Source organism: Heterodontus francisci, chromosome 13 (genome assembly GCF_036365525.1).
Source record: "Heterodontus francisci isolate sHetFra1 chromosome 13, sHetFra1.hap1, whole genome shotgun sequence".
In the NCBI taxonomy this organism is placed as follows: Eukaryota; Metazoa; Chordata; class Chondrichthyes; order Heterodontiformes; family Heterodontidae; genus Heterodontus; species Heterodontus francisci.
This window is the reverse complement of record NC_090383.1, coordinates 79,054,479-79,073,928: the sequence shown is the minus strand read 5'-3', so window position 1 is coordinate 79,073,928 and position 19,450 is coordinate 79,054,479. Positions and strand designations below refer to the sequence as shown.

Below are 19,450 nucleotides of genomic sequence, written 5' to 3'. Positions count from 1 at the left end.
TGATATCAGCCACCTCAGTTTCTTCATTGTCCTTATTCACTCTAACCTATCTCCCTCTGAACTTGCAGCACTCATTCCCTCAGTTCTAGCCCAGACCTCATCATTAAAACTGCAAACAAAGAAGGCATCAAAGTTTTATGGTGGCAGAGTCTATAATCTTGTGTGGCCAAACACCAACTGTCTAATGATACCTCTTATCTTACTCTGGAACAATATTTCATTACCAAACATTAAGCAGTTATTTTCTAGACAGTGACTGATCTCATCTTTTCTGGAGATCTTCTGCAGAATCTCCAGATCTCCAGCCTCAAAACTCCTCAAAAACTTTCTCTTCTGCAGCTACAAGCACACAGATGGAAATGCCCTAAATTGCTGCTGTGTGGAAAACTGCAATTATGGCTCTGAATTCATCACACTTTCTGTCATAGAGAGATACAGCACTGAAATAGGCCCTTCGGCCACCAAGTCTGTACCGACCATCAACCACCCATTTATACTAATCCTACATTAATCCCATATTCCCTACCACATCCCCACCTTCCCTCAATTCTCTTACCACCTACCTACACTAGGGGCAATTTACAATGGTCAATTTACCTATCAACCTGCAAGTCTTTGGCTGTGGGAGGAAACCGGAGCACCTGGCAGAAACCCACGCGGTCACAGGGAGAACTTGCAAACTCCGCATCGGCAGTACCTAGAACCGAACCCAGGTTGCTGGAGCTGTGAGGCTGCAGTGCTAACCACTGTGCCCACTGTGTCACTGCACTTCTATAACTTCATTAGAAGTGTGACAGAAGCCCCATTTATGAGTCTTAACCAGATTTCTGTTGCATTTCCAAAGAAGTTACGGCAGATTCCACTGCACTTCCAACGGCAGCTCAACAACAGAAAGTCCTCAGAAATTGAAAGTCTTTTTCTCCATCAAGCTAAGTAGTCATTGTTCTGTGTACCAAGTTTCATCTTATGTTAAACTCACATGTTGAACTTCTGTGAAGTTCGCGTCTGGAGGGGGCAGCAGGAATTTAACTTTACTAAAATTGCAACAAATACTGATTGGAGTGGAGCAAATGCACTTCTACATTTTCTTCAGGTGCAAGTTACGTTTAATATTTGTCCCACAAAACAAAAAGAAACAATAGAGGCCTTCATGGTCCATGTTGCTTTATTAACTTAATGTCTGATGAAAGGTCACTGACCTGAAACATTAACTCTGCTTCTCTCTCCACAGATGCTGCCAGACCTGCTGAGTATTTACAGCATTTCTTGTTCTTATGTCAGAACATTCACGTTTACCAAATTTTCTCCTAAGAAAAAACTGGCTTTGTCAAATAAAATCAATCATTTGTTATTAGTAAAGGCTAAATGTTTAATAATCATCACAAGCACAATTCCTCTTAAAATAAATAAAATGAGATACGGTCAACCTATTTTCTTTCAGGATTGCTTAGATGAAATGAATAAATGTTTTCACTTCTGTCTGATTTGCAGACGGCCTGCTGGGACTCAGGAAGAACTGCTGGTTTTCATTTGGTCTGAAGGTGCTTTGGAGTTTATAGATGTTTCAGATATGCTTCAGCCTTACACTGGATATGAGTATCGTGTCAGAGCTCTTAACTCCAGGGGATCAGTTGACAGTCTGTGGGCTTTCGCACAAACCCTTGAAGCAGCTCCTCAAGGCATGGCTGCTCCCTCTACTCAAGCCACAAGTGCTTTCTCTGTCTTATTGCATTGGACCCTGCCAAGCTTTCCTAATGGAGTTATTTCTCAATATCGTGTTGTCTACCAAGAGAAAAGAAATGATCCAACAATTAACACAACTACAGTTACAGCAATAACAATGCCGGTAAGCCAAAGGGAAAATACCTAGGTTGCTTAACTTTTCAATCAATATATTTCTTAATCTTTTTCATTTATATTCTTTCTAATGGATTGTATTTCATATGCCCACCTGAAATCTAATGAATTGCATTTGATCAGTACTTTTCTTGGGTTTTGATGAGATTAGGGCTTTAGGCTGGATATGAGTTTGCCTGTAGTTTAAATCTCCCTCCTTGCATTTACACCATCTCAGTTTTCACATTTTACCATGTGACACTGATAAAAAGACAGATAGCATCTCACAAAGCAAGAGGAAAACCTGCCAGAGCTAATTTTTTCTTCGGAAATCATTATCAGATAAGAAATTCAAGATCATTCTATCATTCTATGATCAGATGTGTAAACCCTGTCAAAGGATAGATTTCAACCCTCAGTCACACCTGAAGAGAACAGTTCATGCAATTGGTTAAAATAGGGACAGAGCTTGTGCTGCATTCCGATTTTAACAGCAATGCTTTAAATAGGGTATGAGCCCCTTGCCTTAGGTATATTCAAGTTGCCAGGTCCGATTATGTTGCCCGTCAGGCAGTTTGGGTTAAAACCAGGACTGCTGGGTTCATAAATGCATTAGACTATAGTACTGGTAAATGTTTATGCGAAGAAAATAGGATTTCTTGGCTCAAGTAAATTAACTTGTGACTTGTCAAAAACTGATATCAGCTGGAAACAGAAGAAATAAAATTGAACCTGTGGCATAAACTGAACCAGTCAATGGATTGAAAAGCACTTCAACAGGTTGCAACAGATAAGAGTAAGCAAAATGCCCCAAAAAAGTGGAATAACTGATCCTTGCAAATATGGGGATGAATACACTGCTATACTGAGCTTTGTCGTTTTTAGCTAGAAATAAAGCTTTAAACCAACTGTTCCTGGCTGTTAGAAGTTGAATTTTCCAATCTTGTTGCAGATTACACAATATCAGCATAATAAGTTTCTAGTAGTTTCATCGGGCTGAATTTTAGCGGCCCCTCGATGCCACAGGTCGCTGCGCAGGGGCCAGTAAAATGCTGCGGGGAGAGGCCCGCCTCAACCCACGACGTCGAAAAGGGCCCGCTGCATATTAATAGCGGCGGTGGGACTTCAGTGCGACCCCCCCCCGCCGCCAGGCAGTGGGCCCTTCATCTCCATATTAAAATTAGGCCTAATGAAATGCAAATTCACCTAGATGCAGGCGGTGGCCGTCCCACTCCAATATTATGGCCACCGTTCGTGTTTCGCGCGCCTTCGGAACTCCATACGGCATTCCTGGCAAGAACCCGGTGGGGAGGGAGGAGTAATAAAATTGTCAGGGCAGGAGGGGTGAAGGAGCAGGGAAATCAATTTTTATTGGATGTTGGGATGGTGGGAAGGGGTTAGAGACCAAAATTTAGAAAGTTTGGGGAGAAAGTTTGGGAAGGGAATAAATTGTTTTTTGAGAATAAATGCCACTTAAATGACCATTGGAGGGGGTTGGGGAAGGGCCTCAACATCTTTACTCATTGCTAATAAAACTTCCCGATGACTGCACATTTAACAATTAAAACTACATTGTAAGGGCTTAAATCCCTTTAAAAATGGTGATGGGTGCACGGTGGCGCCGGACACAGCTGCCGGGGTGGCGGCCGCCGCCCCTTACGTCATTGGGGCAGCTGCTCCGCCTCCTCTATTTAAATGAGGCGCCACGTGTAATATTGTGGGGGCTCAGGGACGGCGCATCTGCGCAGGATGCACGCTGCAACTGCGGCGCACCCATAAAATTCAACCCACCCTATATTGACATGATGGGCTGAATTTTAAGCCGCCCAGTGGGTCGGATGGTGGCGTGGGATGACATTAAATTGAGTGGGAGGCTCCGGGAGGCCTACCCGCCCCACTCCCACCTTTGGTCGACTTTACGGTGGTCAGACGTGGGGGGGTAGGGGGGGAGGGGGGGAATGGCCCACCTGCCCGAGGTCAATCAAGGTCCTTAAATGGCCACTTAACAGCCACAAGGGCCCTCGCCCGCCTCCATGGGTATTTTACCCATGGCAAGTGGGCTTGCTGGGGACGTGAAAGGCTGCCCAGCAATAGCTGCCAGCCTTTCCGCGCGCAGGTGGGGGGCCATGGCAGTCAGCCACAGGGTGCCCGATTGAGGACCGCCCCTGCCTCCCAACCCACCCCTGGGACCCAAGACACCCCCCCTCCTCCCCCCAAACGACCACTCCAGCCTCACCAGGGAAGGAATAATCTCCCTGGTGAGGCATGCCCAACTTACCTTGTCTCCTGGCTCCATCTGGTCAGCTGGGCTGCAGTCCCAGCAGTGGCCACCGCTCCTGGTGGCGCTGCTGGAACTAAGAGCTGCCGGCCCGCTGATTGGCCGGCAGCTCACTGAGGCGGGACTTCTTCCCTCAAGCGGGTGGAAGTCCCGCCTCGGGACAATTAAAGCCCAGACACCTGTAAAATGCGGGACGGATCCCCGAGCTAGGCGGAAGTGGGTTCGCCACCAACTTTTACCTCGGAGGCGAATTCCTGTCTGCCTAATGTAAAATTCAGCCTCATGTTCCAGCTCAGCAAACTCATGAATGGAAAATTCAATCCACAGCCCATGCATGATACCACTGCAGGAAAATTCTGCACAAAATATCTTTCCTGACGCCTCCATCTGGCAGTCTTAAATCATAAATACTAGAATGAAGGATGAATGAGTAAACATATGGATAAATCCCTTTACAACATTTTTAGTTACTTGGCAAATCAGATGGACACAGTTCTTCTTTCAAATTGACACTGTAACATCTAGAATGGTAGTCCTCATAGGCAGGAAGCCAGTCTAACTGCCCTTCCAGAGCCCAGAGAATATAATGTGGATATTGTAAAGACTGGAGATATATGGATGTTATGAACAGATGACCACATCGTCATAGTTCAAAGCTAATCAAACTTAATGGAGACTTCAGAGCTAAAAGTCAGCAGCTGTTATGGACAGTTGACCACTCTAACTGCTCTATCATAACCTGCAAAATATATTAGAAATATCATCAGGATGGGAGTTAGTGGCTGTTATTGGCAGGTGACAGCTTTATTAAAGTTGAGACCATTAACCCCAATGGACTAATCATTTGGACTAGAGATTATTTATTTATTTACTTCAATGGGCAAATAACCACTCTGTTTTGTGACTGCACAGCACAAGTTCAAATCTTCAAAATAATACTTAGTCTACAGCATATCAAATAATTACCATTGATCAATATATTTTAGTATGATGTATAAACCATGTTTTAGTCAGTAAAGATTGTACTAATTGCAAATGTTGTGAAAAAAAATCATGACTTAGAGTCATTTTCACAAGCATTCAATGTCAGAAATGCATTCTAGAGTTTGAAAGATTTTGAATTATCCAGTCGTTCATTTTACATTTGCTGCATTGATATGCAGTATCAATATAATTTGGTTGCGATGGACTGTTCGTTATGTTTTTCATCTGATGATATTAGCTATTTATAAAAACCTAATTCATTTAGTTATCAGCAAATGTATAAACTCAGTTACAATGTTAATTAAAAATTGGTCGTAAAACATTTGACCAGAAATAGTACACTGCAAAGCATAAAGGGAAAGCAAGAGAAATCTAGTGCAGTGGCAGCTTTTTTATAACTAGAAAATAATTATGGCAACACTATTTTTCCTGAAGCAGTAGCTGATATAATGGCCAGATAGCCATGCATGCTAGAGGCAGTCTCTGTATTTTTTTAGGATGGTATTGATCACCACTGAGCTGAGGTTTCAGCTCCATGCCAGATTGTTTGATTAATGGATTGGTTGCTAAAAGAGGACTGAATGGGGATAGAAAATGCAGGCGGTCTGTACTGCCACTGTATATCCGTCAAGAAGTACACACCTCATTATAAAATGGTTATCAAGTATACATGAAAAATTAATTGGACTCAGTTTGATTCTGAAAAGAATCAGCTTTCAGCACCGCAGTCCCCAGAACTTTCCAGATGTGCTTTGCAGCCCCTAGAGAAGGAGCGATGGGAGATGTATTAATACATCGTATTGATTGGATCAGGACCTCTGACAGTCATTTGTAGAGATACCATCTGTCTGCTGTTCACATTCCTTCACCAGAACAGGACGTGACAGATTATTAATCTCAACTCTTGAAGTATAGACAGTCCCCTTTCTGCTAAACTGCATTCCGATTCTGTAGGAGATGAAGCAGACCTGAAGGGTGCAGAAATTAAGGTTATTACACAAATTGAGCCATATGGTACAAATACTGAAGTGAGAAAATTGCCAGGCAATAAAAATTGTGCTGCCTTCCTAATGGTGTAAATTACAGTTAACCATGGCTCTAATGATGTCCTTCTGCTGTATTTAACTACTGTTACATGAAGGACATTGTTTAAAAAATAAAAAAAACATGAATGCCAACAGCATGTGTAACAATCTGTTAGATTTACATTAGGAAAAGTGTCAACAGTAGGTAAATAATTGTGCTAGCCAAGAAACCAGAAGTTAGAGAAAACGAGCATTCAGAAATCTTTGCAGTATTGTTGTACTTAACCTTTTGAGGACTGAGTATCCCTTGTAACTTAAGTATACAAATCTTTAAGATTATATAAAATATTTACACAAAGGCACCTAAAATTATAATTCTGAAAATTACTAAGCATAAAGAGCGAATATACCCCATGCATGAGAAATGAACTGTGAAAATATTATCTCAATTTTCAATGTCATCATTATCATCGACAAGAACTTCTTTCTTGCTGTTCTTTGGTCCCAAGAATCATCATATGCCATTATATTATACAATATTATATGTAATCTATCTGTCATAAAGCTTATTTAAATTTTCAACTCCCTCAATATTCCCTCAACATTTTAGTAAATTTGATTAAGATCTAAGACTGTTTAAAGATAAATTCTTTAAATAGTTAAAATATAATACATTGGGGCTGCACTAGCACTTTTTTAATTCAACTGCATAGTAATGGAATTTTAAAAGATTGGATCTAGTTATCCAAGTTTCTTACATAGAACAATAAGAAACATTAAAAAAACGTTCCACTCAGAACCAATTTCATACTTCCTAAAACATGAACATGAATATAAAAATATATTTTTTTAAAAACCAAGCCTCTTTAAGCAGGTTGGTGTCTGATAGCTGAAGAATATTTTCATAGAACCTTCCACCATCATGCTTTCAATTTAATCAGCTTGAACACTAACTTGATAGGAATTCTCTTAAAAGACCTTTTCATAATTTCCATTTTATTACATGCAAAAATAGGTGTAATCCAGACTGCTGTGCAGAATGCAATGGGAAATATGTATTCTTGGGCTGTGCATCATCGTCAATTGCAATGCAAATCACATTTCTGTTTGAAACACAAAAAACAGTTCACTGTGTGCAGGTGGTACATTGCACAGTTTTGCACCACCAAATTAAGTTGAATATCCTATTATATCTGCGCAACACAAAGGACACAAACTCACATAATGCAGCAATGTTAAAGAGCCATGTTTATAATGCCAACACCATTAGAGACTGATATGCTACATCATTATTGCCCTATTACCCCTTAATAGTGGCAAACCATAAACATGTGCCATTACTAACATAAGAAGCATGCCATCAATAGCTTAGACACCTATTTAGGATACAAATGAACCAACGAGTTGAGAAATTTAGCCAACCAGCTATCCAGATACTGCTCTCAGGAGAAAAGCCACCTCTATGTCTATGTCTGTAATACCAACTTGTATATTAAATAAGAACAGGTTTGAAAACATACTTCAGAATTGACCATATAAAAAGTGTATCAAAATTCCAGGGTTTCAAAAATTTATGACATATATAAAGTATTAAATATTATTAAGCTATTAAAAGACCCAAGTTTGAATTCTCTGTAAAGTAGTCCTGTAGTAGTGTTCGCTATAACTTTAATAAAGCACTATGAATGCTGCATAAACCCTGCCTCCACAGCATTCTCATGCAAAGAAGGAAGACAAAGAGAAAAAGTATGTGACTGTGAATCTCAGTCTGTGCTAACTGGGCCAGCTAGAATTAAGTCATTCTGGACAATCCAGGGAACATGATAAACAATGATCCCTCTAAATTTTCTTTGTTGTGCATGGCCTGTTTAGTTCAATGCATGGTACCTTTTAATTTTTCTTGCACAGCTGTACATACGCAGTTACTTAAAGGGGACAGTTTATGAGCTGCCTGTGTGGTACCTTCACGATTACTGCTTTGCTGCACATGCACACAGCTTAGAGGAAACATTATTGATAAGGTGAATAGTTAGCATTTGGCACCCGTGTTCTAAATGTCATAAAGCATGCTAGGCACAAACATAAATTTGTCCTTTCTGGTGAATTTGAAATGACAAATACAAGAAGATGAGTTTAAACAAATGAAATACTTTGGAATTACACAGAGAATGGTAAACACAGTATGTGTGAGAGAACCTGTAACTGAATTGCTCAGAGATAGGTTTCATTATTATTTCAATGGCAGGGCTCACTAAACTGATCTACCTAATGTGTTACTTTCTTTATAATCACTCAGCACATTCTCCAGCATTTTGGATACTTCAACACACCACCACAACTCCCCACCCCCAATTTGCTCCAACTAGTCTGTTTAGTGAATTACAACACTAATGTTACTTTATAATTAAGTGAACAAAATGTGTTTTCACAAGTAAGCCAGGAAATTTCTTAATTTTTGAAAGGTAGCAAAAATTATGACTTAAATATTTGGTCATTAAGCCATTGAGTGCCCTTATTTCTACATTTCCAATTACCGCTTTGGAAATGTTTATTGATCCAATATTGTACTACTGTGATTTATTTTGTCTTATTTAATATTGTATTATCTCTTGGCACGTTGATTGCAAACTTGAACTCCAATCAAAATGTTGAGTTAGTACTCCACAGCTATAGGGTCTGCCCATCTTTCAGACTCACCTAAGGTAGATGGGTGCTTTTATTCAGTTCTTGGTTACCAGTAGGCCACAGAATGGAAATCCACATGTGCAAAGATTTCTATTTCAGACTATGAGAGGCAAGTTGATATCCTTCCAATTGCTCAGCCTGAATCATAGGTCCTGTGAGCAGAGTAAGCAACAGTATGGATAGCAAGCATAAAGGTGGCTCAGATTATTTGGCTCTCTCACTCAAGATGACTGCTCAAGGTGCTTATTACCAGGATGCCATGAAATAATAATGTTAAATAGGACAAAATAAAGTGTGGTAGTGGAAAATTTGGGTCATCATGACAAGTGTTTCCAAAGTAGTAACAGAAAATGATGCTGTAGAAACAAGGGCATATAATGGCTTAACAACACTGTGGCCACACATCACAGTTGCCTGTGAACAGAAAGCAAATCTAAGTCAAAATACTGTTACAGCCATATGAAATCAACAAAAAAAAATTATCACACATTAGGCACCAGTCACTTTAAGTGTAAAAGGTTTAAGAATCAAAGGCAATGTGTGCACACATTTCTCTGGAAGCTTCCTGTGTTGCCTCTGTACTTCAGCTCACATCAGCTCTTGACAGCTACAGATCAATGCAAAATTTTGATCATTTTCAGCCTTAGCAGCCTCTTGACCTCTTGACTACGTTTTGAGGTACTTCAAGTAGTTGAATACAATCACAGTAAACTATGTGAAATTGGTACTGTAGCTGGATCTCCCAGCAGTATGCAGTGACCCTGAGGTCAATACTCTTAGGAGTTGGCCCTCCCCAGTGTTTTATGAAGAGATTGGAACAGCAAGACACTGCACTGAATAAGTAAGTACAATGCACTAATATGAGTTATTTTTACAGTTACACGGTGCTTTACAGTTTTAAATTTCAGCCACTTTTTGAACCAAAAATATGAAATTTGTAGTCTTATCACCAATGAAAGTATATTAAGATAGTCTTGTTGAGCAAACATTTTTCATATTTACATTTCAGCCACAGCAGTTATTGAATTAGTTGTTAACATAATGAATTTGAAAAGCAAATTATAAAAGTAAAAATGCATTGCAACTGTCTTTGGAATGGTAAATGTGAATGGACTTTGGATAATGGTGCATCCTAAGACTTTCTAAGGAGAATAATAGAGAAAGATTAATAGGGTCTTTGTGTTGCATCTTTTATTCCCCAATTCAATACAGCCTATACAGTTGAAAAGGAAAGATTTTATAGGAAGGAGTAAGCTTCAATACAATCATGTAATAATCAAGTTATGTTGTAGATCTGAGTATTTCTCTAACAATACTGGCATAAATCATAATCCAGGTAATACCTTCCTGTTAGCGATAACTGGGAACAGTTAGAATTATCTGTGTTGATTTCTGACTTGCCCATTGTATTAAGAACTGGCTACTACTATAGCATGTTCCCCAATCTTTAGCTCCTTCTAGATCCCCACTGCTATGACTTAAGAAAGAAAGAAGTTGATAGCAATAACCATGCACTATCAAATGGTCCTCACGAATTGTTGTTGTTGTAATGTGTCCTTAAGTGGGTATGTCCATAATCTGTACGCATTATCAGACAGGATATGATGCCATCTGTCACATGACACCATTGTTGGACTGTGTTAGTTGACTAAGTAAGACGTATTAGTAAGCACTTTCCATCAGTGTGTATATACTATTGTAATCTTCAAATAAAGAACTTACGGTTTAGTTTACCAGCCTTACCTGAGTGATTGGTGAGTTTGTATTAGAAGGATAGAAGGAAACAGTTGCTACCATTGGTGGGTACAAAACGGGTTAGAAAGTACTATTGCTTCTTCCAAAGAATACCTTGATTGACCATATCTCAACTGCTACTAATATCAATGTTCTCATGCTCAGAGTAGATGCCAAGACAGGCTCTTCTTAAAAATAAGGCTAACTACCTCCTCAGAGACAGACTATCTGGTTAAGTTGTAGTATATGGGTGTGAAAATGGGATTATTTGCACCCATTCTTTGGGCTCTACGAGTGCCCTCAGACCTCTAAAATGGCATCCATGTTGTACATTTTTGGGGTGAGTTGCATCAGATGCCATGTTGGACTGGGGGTTCACATAGGCACAGTGAACAATCACTGGGAGTATGCAGAGCAGGCAGATCAGGATGCCAATCAGCATGCAACGCCGATTTGATGCCAGTGGTGCTATTTTGAGCTCAATGTTCCATCTAACTCACCTCTTATCCTCTCACAGCTGAACATGTGTTCAGCAGCCGGTAGGACTCTGATCCCCCACACCCACCAGCACTATTTAAAGGGATCATCAACCATTTACAGGTTAGTTGCTGGTTGATTTGTTCTGGCTGTTGCCATGATTCTACAAGCATTTGATGTTTTTTAATTCTTTCAAGTTGCAAAAATCTACAGGGAATGGTCTGACAGGTGCTCAAGGAGTTATTGCTGACTGCAAAGCATCTGCATAAATCAGTTGCTTCCAGACATGGGTGCACTTGTAAGCATTCTCCTTGTGATACAGCATGACTTAGAAATGAACAAGGGACATGCAGAGCAGGACAAGCTGATGGAAGAGGAAGGAGAAAGAGGGGGAGAAAAACTCTCAGCGGAAGCCATATCTGACCAAGATGTTTAGGGAGAAATTCTCCCTGAACCTCAGTGAGGAACAATGTGTGAGACCTGCTCACTGAAACATGCCACTTGCTGCAGCCACAACTGCAAACTCAGAGTAGGGCAAGGGCAGCATTGCCAGTGGCTGTGAAGGTGACCCTGATGATGAACTTTTATGTGTCTGGTTCCTTCCGGGCTGGAGTCGGAGACATTTGCAGCATCTTACGGTTTGCCATCCACTGTTGCTTAAGAGGAGACAGCATTCAGAGCTGAGTACATTTCATCTCTCTTGCCAGAGAGAAACAGGCAGAGTGAACATGCGGCTTTGCTAGGATTGTAGACTTCCCCATGGTGCAGGGTGCCATTGCCTGCATGCACATCGCTTTGCGGGCACCACATGTCAACTTTGCTCCATACTGGAACCGAAAGTGGTTCTACTCATTCAACATCCAGCTTGTGTGTGACCATAGGCAGACAATGATGCAGGTCAATACCTGGTATTCTGGCACCAATCATGATGCCTTTATTCTGTGGCAGTCCATTCTGCTAGCTGCATTTGAGTCACCAGGGAAAACCAAAGGGTAGTTACGGGGCAACAAGGGCTGCCCACTGACCACTTGGATAATGACTCCGGTGTGCAACCCACGCACATATGTGCAGAATGCATAAAATGAAAGTCATGCTGCCACACAAAATGTGATAGATTAGATCATTGACATGCTGAAACAACGCTTCTGCTACTTGGACAGCTCTGGAAGATTCTGCAGTGCTCAGCAGAGTGGGTGTCAAGATTCGTCAGGGACTGCTGTGTGCTGCACAACCTTACCATCATGTGGCACACAGCTGAGGAGCAGGAGCAACAGGAGGAGGAGGAAGAGGGGAGGCAACCTAGGCAGCCTCTTTTGGCCCAGGCTGTACGTGAAGAACTCCACTGAGTGCAATGCCAGTAAACGCAACACCAATTCCCCATTCACCAACTGTTCCACACCTTACCTTCCCTCTGTCACTGACCATCACAATACAAAAATAAAAGACACCACAAAATAAACATTCCAAATCAATTTATAAATTAAATTATACCATATTGCATGCAGAAGTCAACTGATTACCCTTCTGCATTTCCTTAGTGCCTTTTCCTGTTCTAGTGCTCCTACGCAATGCTACCCCAGTGGTTGTAGCACAGCTGATGGAAGGTTGCTGACTTTCACTGGGGGAGACTGCAGATAGCCTCATAGGATGACCTTGAGCAGCTCTAGGCCTAGAAAGCCCAGCTGTGGACCCCATCATCTTAACATAGGCAGCATCAGTCCGGGCTGGCTGACTGACAGATAACAGCAAGGGCACTAGCAGAGTGGTAGTAGTGGGAGGATGAATGTTGTCTTCCATAGCAAGAACAGTGGATTCATGCTGCATGGAGCCCTTTCCACTCTCTCGGGCAGGACCTTCACAATCCTAGCAATCTGATGGAGGACGCAATTGCTGGACTGATGTGACATCCTGCAAGCCTCTTTACAAACTGTCATAGAGAGATGCAGCAGTGAAACAGACCCTTCAGCCCACCGAGTCTGTGCCGACCATCAACCACCCATTTATACTAATCCTACATTAATCCCATTTTTCCCCTCTCACGTCCCCACCTTCCCTCAATTCACCTACCTACACGAGAGACAATTTTTACAATGACCAATTTACCTATCAACCTGCAAGTCTTTGGCATGTGGGAGGAAACCGGAGCACCCGGAGGAAACCCATGCGGTCACAGGGAGAACTTGCAAACTCCACACAGGCAGTACCCAGAACCGAACCCAGGTTGCTGGAGCTGTGAGGCTGCAGTGCTAACCACTGCACCACCCTGTGTAATCCACAGCCATGATGGCAGCTGTCTGCGCTTGCCTGACCTTACATGACATCAGTCTGAGCTTCCACTGCAGCGCTCAGGCTTCTAGCGGCTTCTGCTGATGCTGCAATGGAAGCTGAGACATCAGCCATTAGATGCTGCATCATGTTGGATCCACAAGTGTGCAAATGGAGTTGGCCACCACTTCCATGCTGGAAATGATGGCCTCCAAACTCTGTGCAAATCCCTGTACCAAGCTGCTGCTGTTCTCACCCACACTTCTTCATACTGACAGCAGGATTTCTGGCATGCTCCCCATGCACCAAGCACATCAGTATTCTTCTGTAGGCTGCCCCATCGAAATGCTCATCTGAATCCTCTGCAGCAGAACTCATGTGTGACCACACCCTCTGGTGAGCTAGAACCTGTGCTATTCTTGTCCCCTTCCCCGGCTGCAGGCCACTTGTTCCTGGTATCTCACCACATGAAGATCCTGCCTTTATGCTCTCCTTTAAATTGAAACAAGTGTAAGTATCTGAACTGGTGGCTGCAAATTTGAAATCGAGTGATTATCACTGCCTTCTTGCTGTTCCTCTACTGTCTGACCAAGTTGCACTTCTGGGTATGTGAAAGGAGAAAGACCAAAGGTTTAGGTTGTGCTGTGGGGAGGAGGAGGCGAAAGTATGAGGTGCATGCTTACACCATTTGCAGCTTGTAACTCAAAAGAGAGTGTGGGATGAGGGTAGGTGGACTGCGAGAGGGAGGATTTGGTATGGGGATACCATCATCTTCGATGGTTTCAGCCCTGCCACTAGCTTCAGCCTCTGCATGGGCGTCCCAATAATGGCGACCACCCATCTCCTCCATGAGAGTCAGGACAAGCAGGGGTGCCTCTGTCCCTCCCGTTAGCTCCTGCTGCCTCCGCTTGTGCGCCACCTTGTCCTGCAAAAGAGATGGAAGTGTATCAGTGAGAGTCAAGCAATCTGCTTGGCTGATGTGGCTGTCATGGTTCAATAACTGGTAGTTGGTGCAAGCTGTGAGACAGTGTGAGGCTTGTAGCTAAACGTCTGAGGGCACAGTGTAGCATATGAACTTCAGGTATGAGTCCTGATTGATAGAGATTGCTGGTAGGTGAGTAATCGGGGATTCGTAAATAGAGCAGTGTCTAAGGCTATTAGTACAGTTGGTAGGATATAGCATCTGAAGATGCATTCACTGACCTTGGTCACTAATGTCAGGTCATTGAACTTCTTGTGGCATTGCATCCAGGACTTCGAGGCTTGACTCTGGGCATTGACCTCCCTGGCCATCTGCTCCCAGTGCCTTCTCATCATATGTCTGGAGGGCCTCTTGGCCCCCTGTGAATACAGGACATCTCTCGTCATTTTCACATCCTCTACCAAGGCCTCCAGGGCAGTGTCTGAAATCCTTGAAACCTGCAGTCTTCCATGTTTTGCCATTTTTCTATGTTTCACAGGTCAGATTTACTTCCTGCATTACTGCCAGCACCTGCTGCAGCCACACTGCACCTCCCCTTTAAGAGGTGCAGGCTAGCTTTAACTGGTGCCAGCCATTCATGATATTGGCCCACTGCTGAAGTATCCAGCCAAGCAACAGCACAGTAAGTGGTGGCTGGACGCTGCAATCATTAAAACAACAGGCAGCACGAAGTTGCCATAATGCCATTATTACATTGAACGGATGCAGGTTGAGGACACATTGCAATCCCCACGCCCATTTTCAAATTTAGCCCCTCATATTGCTCAAAGAACATTTCTGGAAAACATTTTACTGTTGGTCTACAGATATATGCTGAAGTGAAATATATCATAGTGGCATAGATCATTTTGTCACTACTGTATGACAAAGACAATCTCCTGGCTCTTTTCCCTCCCTAACAAAAAAAGAGTTTGCAAAATCATTTTGCTGGAGACAGTGGGCCTGATTTTTAGGAATGGATGTGGACGGGCACTAAAAATAGCAGCACTGGCCAGTGTGCCAGTTCCCCGGCTCCATCCCACCCCGGGCCATTTTCCCAGAGGCGGGATAGAAACATAGAAACATAGGAAATAGGAGCAGGAATGGGCCATTTGGCCCTTGGAGCCTGCTCTGCCATTCATTATGATCATGGCTGATCATCCAACTCAGCAACCTGTTCCCGCTTTCTCCCCGTACCCTTTGATCTCTTTTGACCCAAGAGCTATATCTAACTCCTTCTTGAAAACATACAATGTTTTGGCCTCAACTGCTTTCTGTGTCAGCGAATTCCACAGGTTCACCACTTTCTGGGTGAAAAAATTTCTCCTCATCTCAGGGATGTGGGGGTGGCAGGGCTACCCACCTGCACGTGGCGAGTAGCTTGTTAACGTAATTAAGGACCTATTAAGGCCTGTTCTCAGAGGCCGACTGGGATTCCGAGTCGACCTCCAGGTTCCCGCAGGGTGTGGGGGCCAATTTAACTGCCTGGAGGAGGCACCCCCACCCACCCCCGATGGCAGACCAGGGGGTCTGTGTTCCAGGCAGGCCTAGCAGCCCTCCCTGCCTGCCTAGGTGCTGCAGCACCCATGGACTGCCCTGTACAGCAGCTCCCCTGCACAGTAGTGGTCTGGCTGAAAAAGCCATTTTTAGTTAAAAGGTAGAAGAAATTGGAGAGAGGGTGCCTCCATTTTGAAGAACCCTCTTCCTCACTTACCTTCCATTACAACCTGTTGCTGCTTTCAAGCTGGAAGGCTTTGGTTGGCTCTCCAGCTTTGAGAGCCCACCTGTCATCCTTGATTGGACAGCGAGCCCACCCTCTGGCCATTAGTTGGCCACTCCAGAGAAAATCACAATGAGACACTGTTTCCACAGTGTGACCCACTTTTGAGCCTGACAGCAGGGTTCAGAAGCCCGCAGGAAATTCCGTGACACTTTAATTGAGCAGCATTAGCAAAAAAAAAAGAATTGGCCAATAGCAGATCTAGTTTCAGTATTGCTAAATCCACTGTCACCCAACAATAGGAAAATCTAGGCCATTATATTTATCTCACATGACTCCTGACCTGAAAGTACTCATGCATGCACACTCAACACTTTGGCTTATTCCCAGTTTTGGTTAATTTTAGAGCATATTCACCTCGCTGCAACACAAAACACACATCAGAAGATTTGTTCTCTAATGTTAAGTGCCACAACATTATATTTCTATCTCAACTTTATTAAAATTTTGACTTGAATTATGTTTTTTAATTCATCTTATAAAGGTATGGCATGATTTTTCTTTATTTCCCACAGTTTATTGGGTACATGATATTCCCCTAGTTAAATTTGAAAGTTTGTTGAGAATGAGATCTTACTCTGTCCTCTTATGTGTAATGTTTGTTGTATAGAACATAGTACTTTACATGGAAAATACAGTAGCATAAAATATTACATGTATATTACATGTAATTGTAAGTAAAGCGATAAGGAATTAATACCAAAAAGTGAATCTTGAATCAATCAAAACTGAGCTAAATTTAATTTTATGTTTGTTTTTAAAATTGGAACAGTGCATATTCAGAGACTGTATCATCTTCATCATTTGGGCAGTAATCTGGTGGAGTGGATCACCCACCCTTTAGAGAACCAGCCCAATGTTCATTTCATTGAATTCAATGGAATGAAAATCGGATGACTTCTATAAAGGGTGGGCCAACCAGATTTCTGCCCAGGCGGTGAAAATGAAAGTCTACCTTAATTTGTCTTTTATCTTTTGTTTCCCACATCTGTATATAAATAATACTCTTTTCTAGTGCCAGTGCACTTAATCTGATTGAAATTCAGTCCATTTATGTCCATTATAATTTCTAACTGACCAGGAATGCAACAAACAAAACTAACTCAGTGCTGTGGCTTGAGGTATTTCTGCTATCAAGTTTGGGAAGAGGTTTGCTTTCTGCGCCATTTACAAGTCAGGTAATATGTCATTTAGACTAAGCTAGACCAGGTAGGGTGGCAGACTTCCTTCTCTGAAGGCCATTACTATACTAGTTAGGTTTTACAATTGTAGCAGGAGTGTCACGCTGTCTCCTCATCAGCTGCTGTGAACCAATGAGCAAGCATTTCCTTGGAGTTTGGAGCAGCTTCTGCTTCATTGGACATTCTCCTCAGGGTGTGCACTTCTGGGCCAGTAGGTGGCAGTGGCAGTGGAGAGCACGGGCATGGGGCAGGTTTCGGCACCCGGAGGTCCCTTCAAAAAGGGAAGGAGTTTTCTTGGTGGGCTTGAGAGAGAGAGCGAGGGGGAAAAGAGCCTTGAGCAGCAAGAAGAAATGTGGGCAGGAGAAGAAGGAGCTGGAGGGAATGGCCTAAGATCTGCGTCAACGTCTGGGAAACGGTACCAGCAAGAGGAAAAAGGGGTGTGCATCCAGCTACCTAGGACCACGGAGGACAAGCTAGGGAGCATGGAATCCCCAGAGATCAAGAAGCCCTGAAATGCTGAAGAGGCCTCTAGTGATCTAGATAACAAGATAATCTGTGGCTTATGGGTTCGAGTGGAACTAGCAACAGGAGGGCCACATGCCCGCCTGCTCTCAGCTTTGCCCTTGTTGTGCTTTGAGTACAGTATTTAAGTCTAAAACCCCTTGCAAGGAGTGGGGAAAAGAGGTCAAAAGAGAGAGGGGTTTGGAATCATAGGCCTGCACTCTTGCAGAAGGCGAGGCATTCCTGTGTCCCATTGTTTGACAAGCAGATTTGCAACTCTGCTGAGTCGAAACAAGGAGGTGAACTCTCAACGGTTCTCCTGCTTTGGGGTGGCGAGCAACTGTTGTCCACTGTAATGAGTTTGTTTCTTTGAAATAAGTTTTTTTTGTATGAGTGTACTTTCATGTTTGGTGCCAGTGGAATAAAGCGACACTGAGCTGGAACCTTCACGCTTTTACACAGTAACCTAGCAGCATAATGGGTATGTTTTCCCCAAATTGGCAGATTTCCTAAATTCAGTTTCACCACATACTAGGCTGGAACTTATGAGGGGTAACGTTAACCTTCAACAATAAGTTAAAGCAGACAATATAGGATTAGCTGCCTGTTATACACCCCTCATGATTTTCCTTCTCATTCACTCCGATGGAGCTGGCCTTGTTAATGCTAGGTGAATATCGATTGCATGGAAACCCAGGTTTTGACTGTGCAAATCAGAGATAAGCTAAAGTATATAAAAAAGCCTCCCAGCTATGTTATGATTGCTGCCCATCCACAGGTCAGGACTGAATGCAAACCCCAGATTTTACAATGCAACCCACAGATAGATTACCACCTATTGAAGACATGCTTCATCTTGTGCACAACGAACATTGAAAGCTTCATTTATGACAAAGCTACATGCTTTACTTTCAATTACTTGAAAGGATTCCTTCAGTATTTAAATCACTTTCATAGTAGTATGTGGAGTACATACGCCTACATTTAGATTGCCACCCACATCAGATCCTATCTACAACTTTATATTTTGAACATGGCTTATAATTGCTAACTGTAATATTATATCCTTCATTATTTTTATTTTGAACATGGCTTATAATTGCTAACTGTAATATTATATCCTTCATTATTTTATAAGAAAAGATACTAAAAAGTACAGGAACTATCATGGAATCCGCACACTTTAATATTATAATTTTCCCTTCCTTTAAAACTATCTTATCATAGGTATAAATTTGATATATTCATGTTTTCTTAAGGTATGTAGTACATGTATTTATTTTACTGATTATTTCAAGTATTAATGCAAAATAGGAAATAATATTCAATCTGTCTGATGTTGAAAATATACTGTTTCCACCTTCCAAAATGTTGTCAGGCTCTTATGAGCTCAGTCTAACAACAATTAATATCCATTATAGAATCAATTCTGTTATCAATGTTTAACTCTGTCTCTCATGTCTAAGATGAATTAGTGTAGGCTATAAATTATTGACTGTCCCTCTTCAGCAAGTGTTTGATAGTATTGCCATCTAGGGGCAGAGTAGAATTCTCTATGCTGAAATAAACTGTAATTAAACATCTGTTGCTATTGACAATGTGCATATGTTTTTGTTTTATAGTCCACATGGTTTCCATATTTCATCTCACAAAAGTATCTTTAAATATCCCAGTGTTCCTCATACTGAAATTGTTTTGCCCCTAATCTATTTATTTTTGATTACTGTTAGTATTTAAGCTTGG

At 42.1% G+C, this 19,450-nt stretch overlaps 1 protein-coding gene across 1 annotated transcript in view; it reads left to right on the top strand.

Annotated features, from left to right (window-relative positions):
* Nucleotides 1-19,450, top strand: part of ush2a (Usher syndrome 2A (autosomal recessive, mild)) — a 1,262,450-nt gene that overhangs the window by 1,108,193 nt on the left and 134,807 nt on the right. Inside the window, exon 81 of the mRNA XM_068045693.1 lies at nt 1,492-1,846. Coding sequence (XP_067901794.1) covers nt 1,492-1,846 — 355 coding nt within the window. The remainder of the gene's footprint in view (nt 1-1,491; nt 1,847-19,450) is intronic.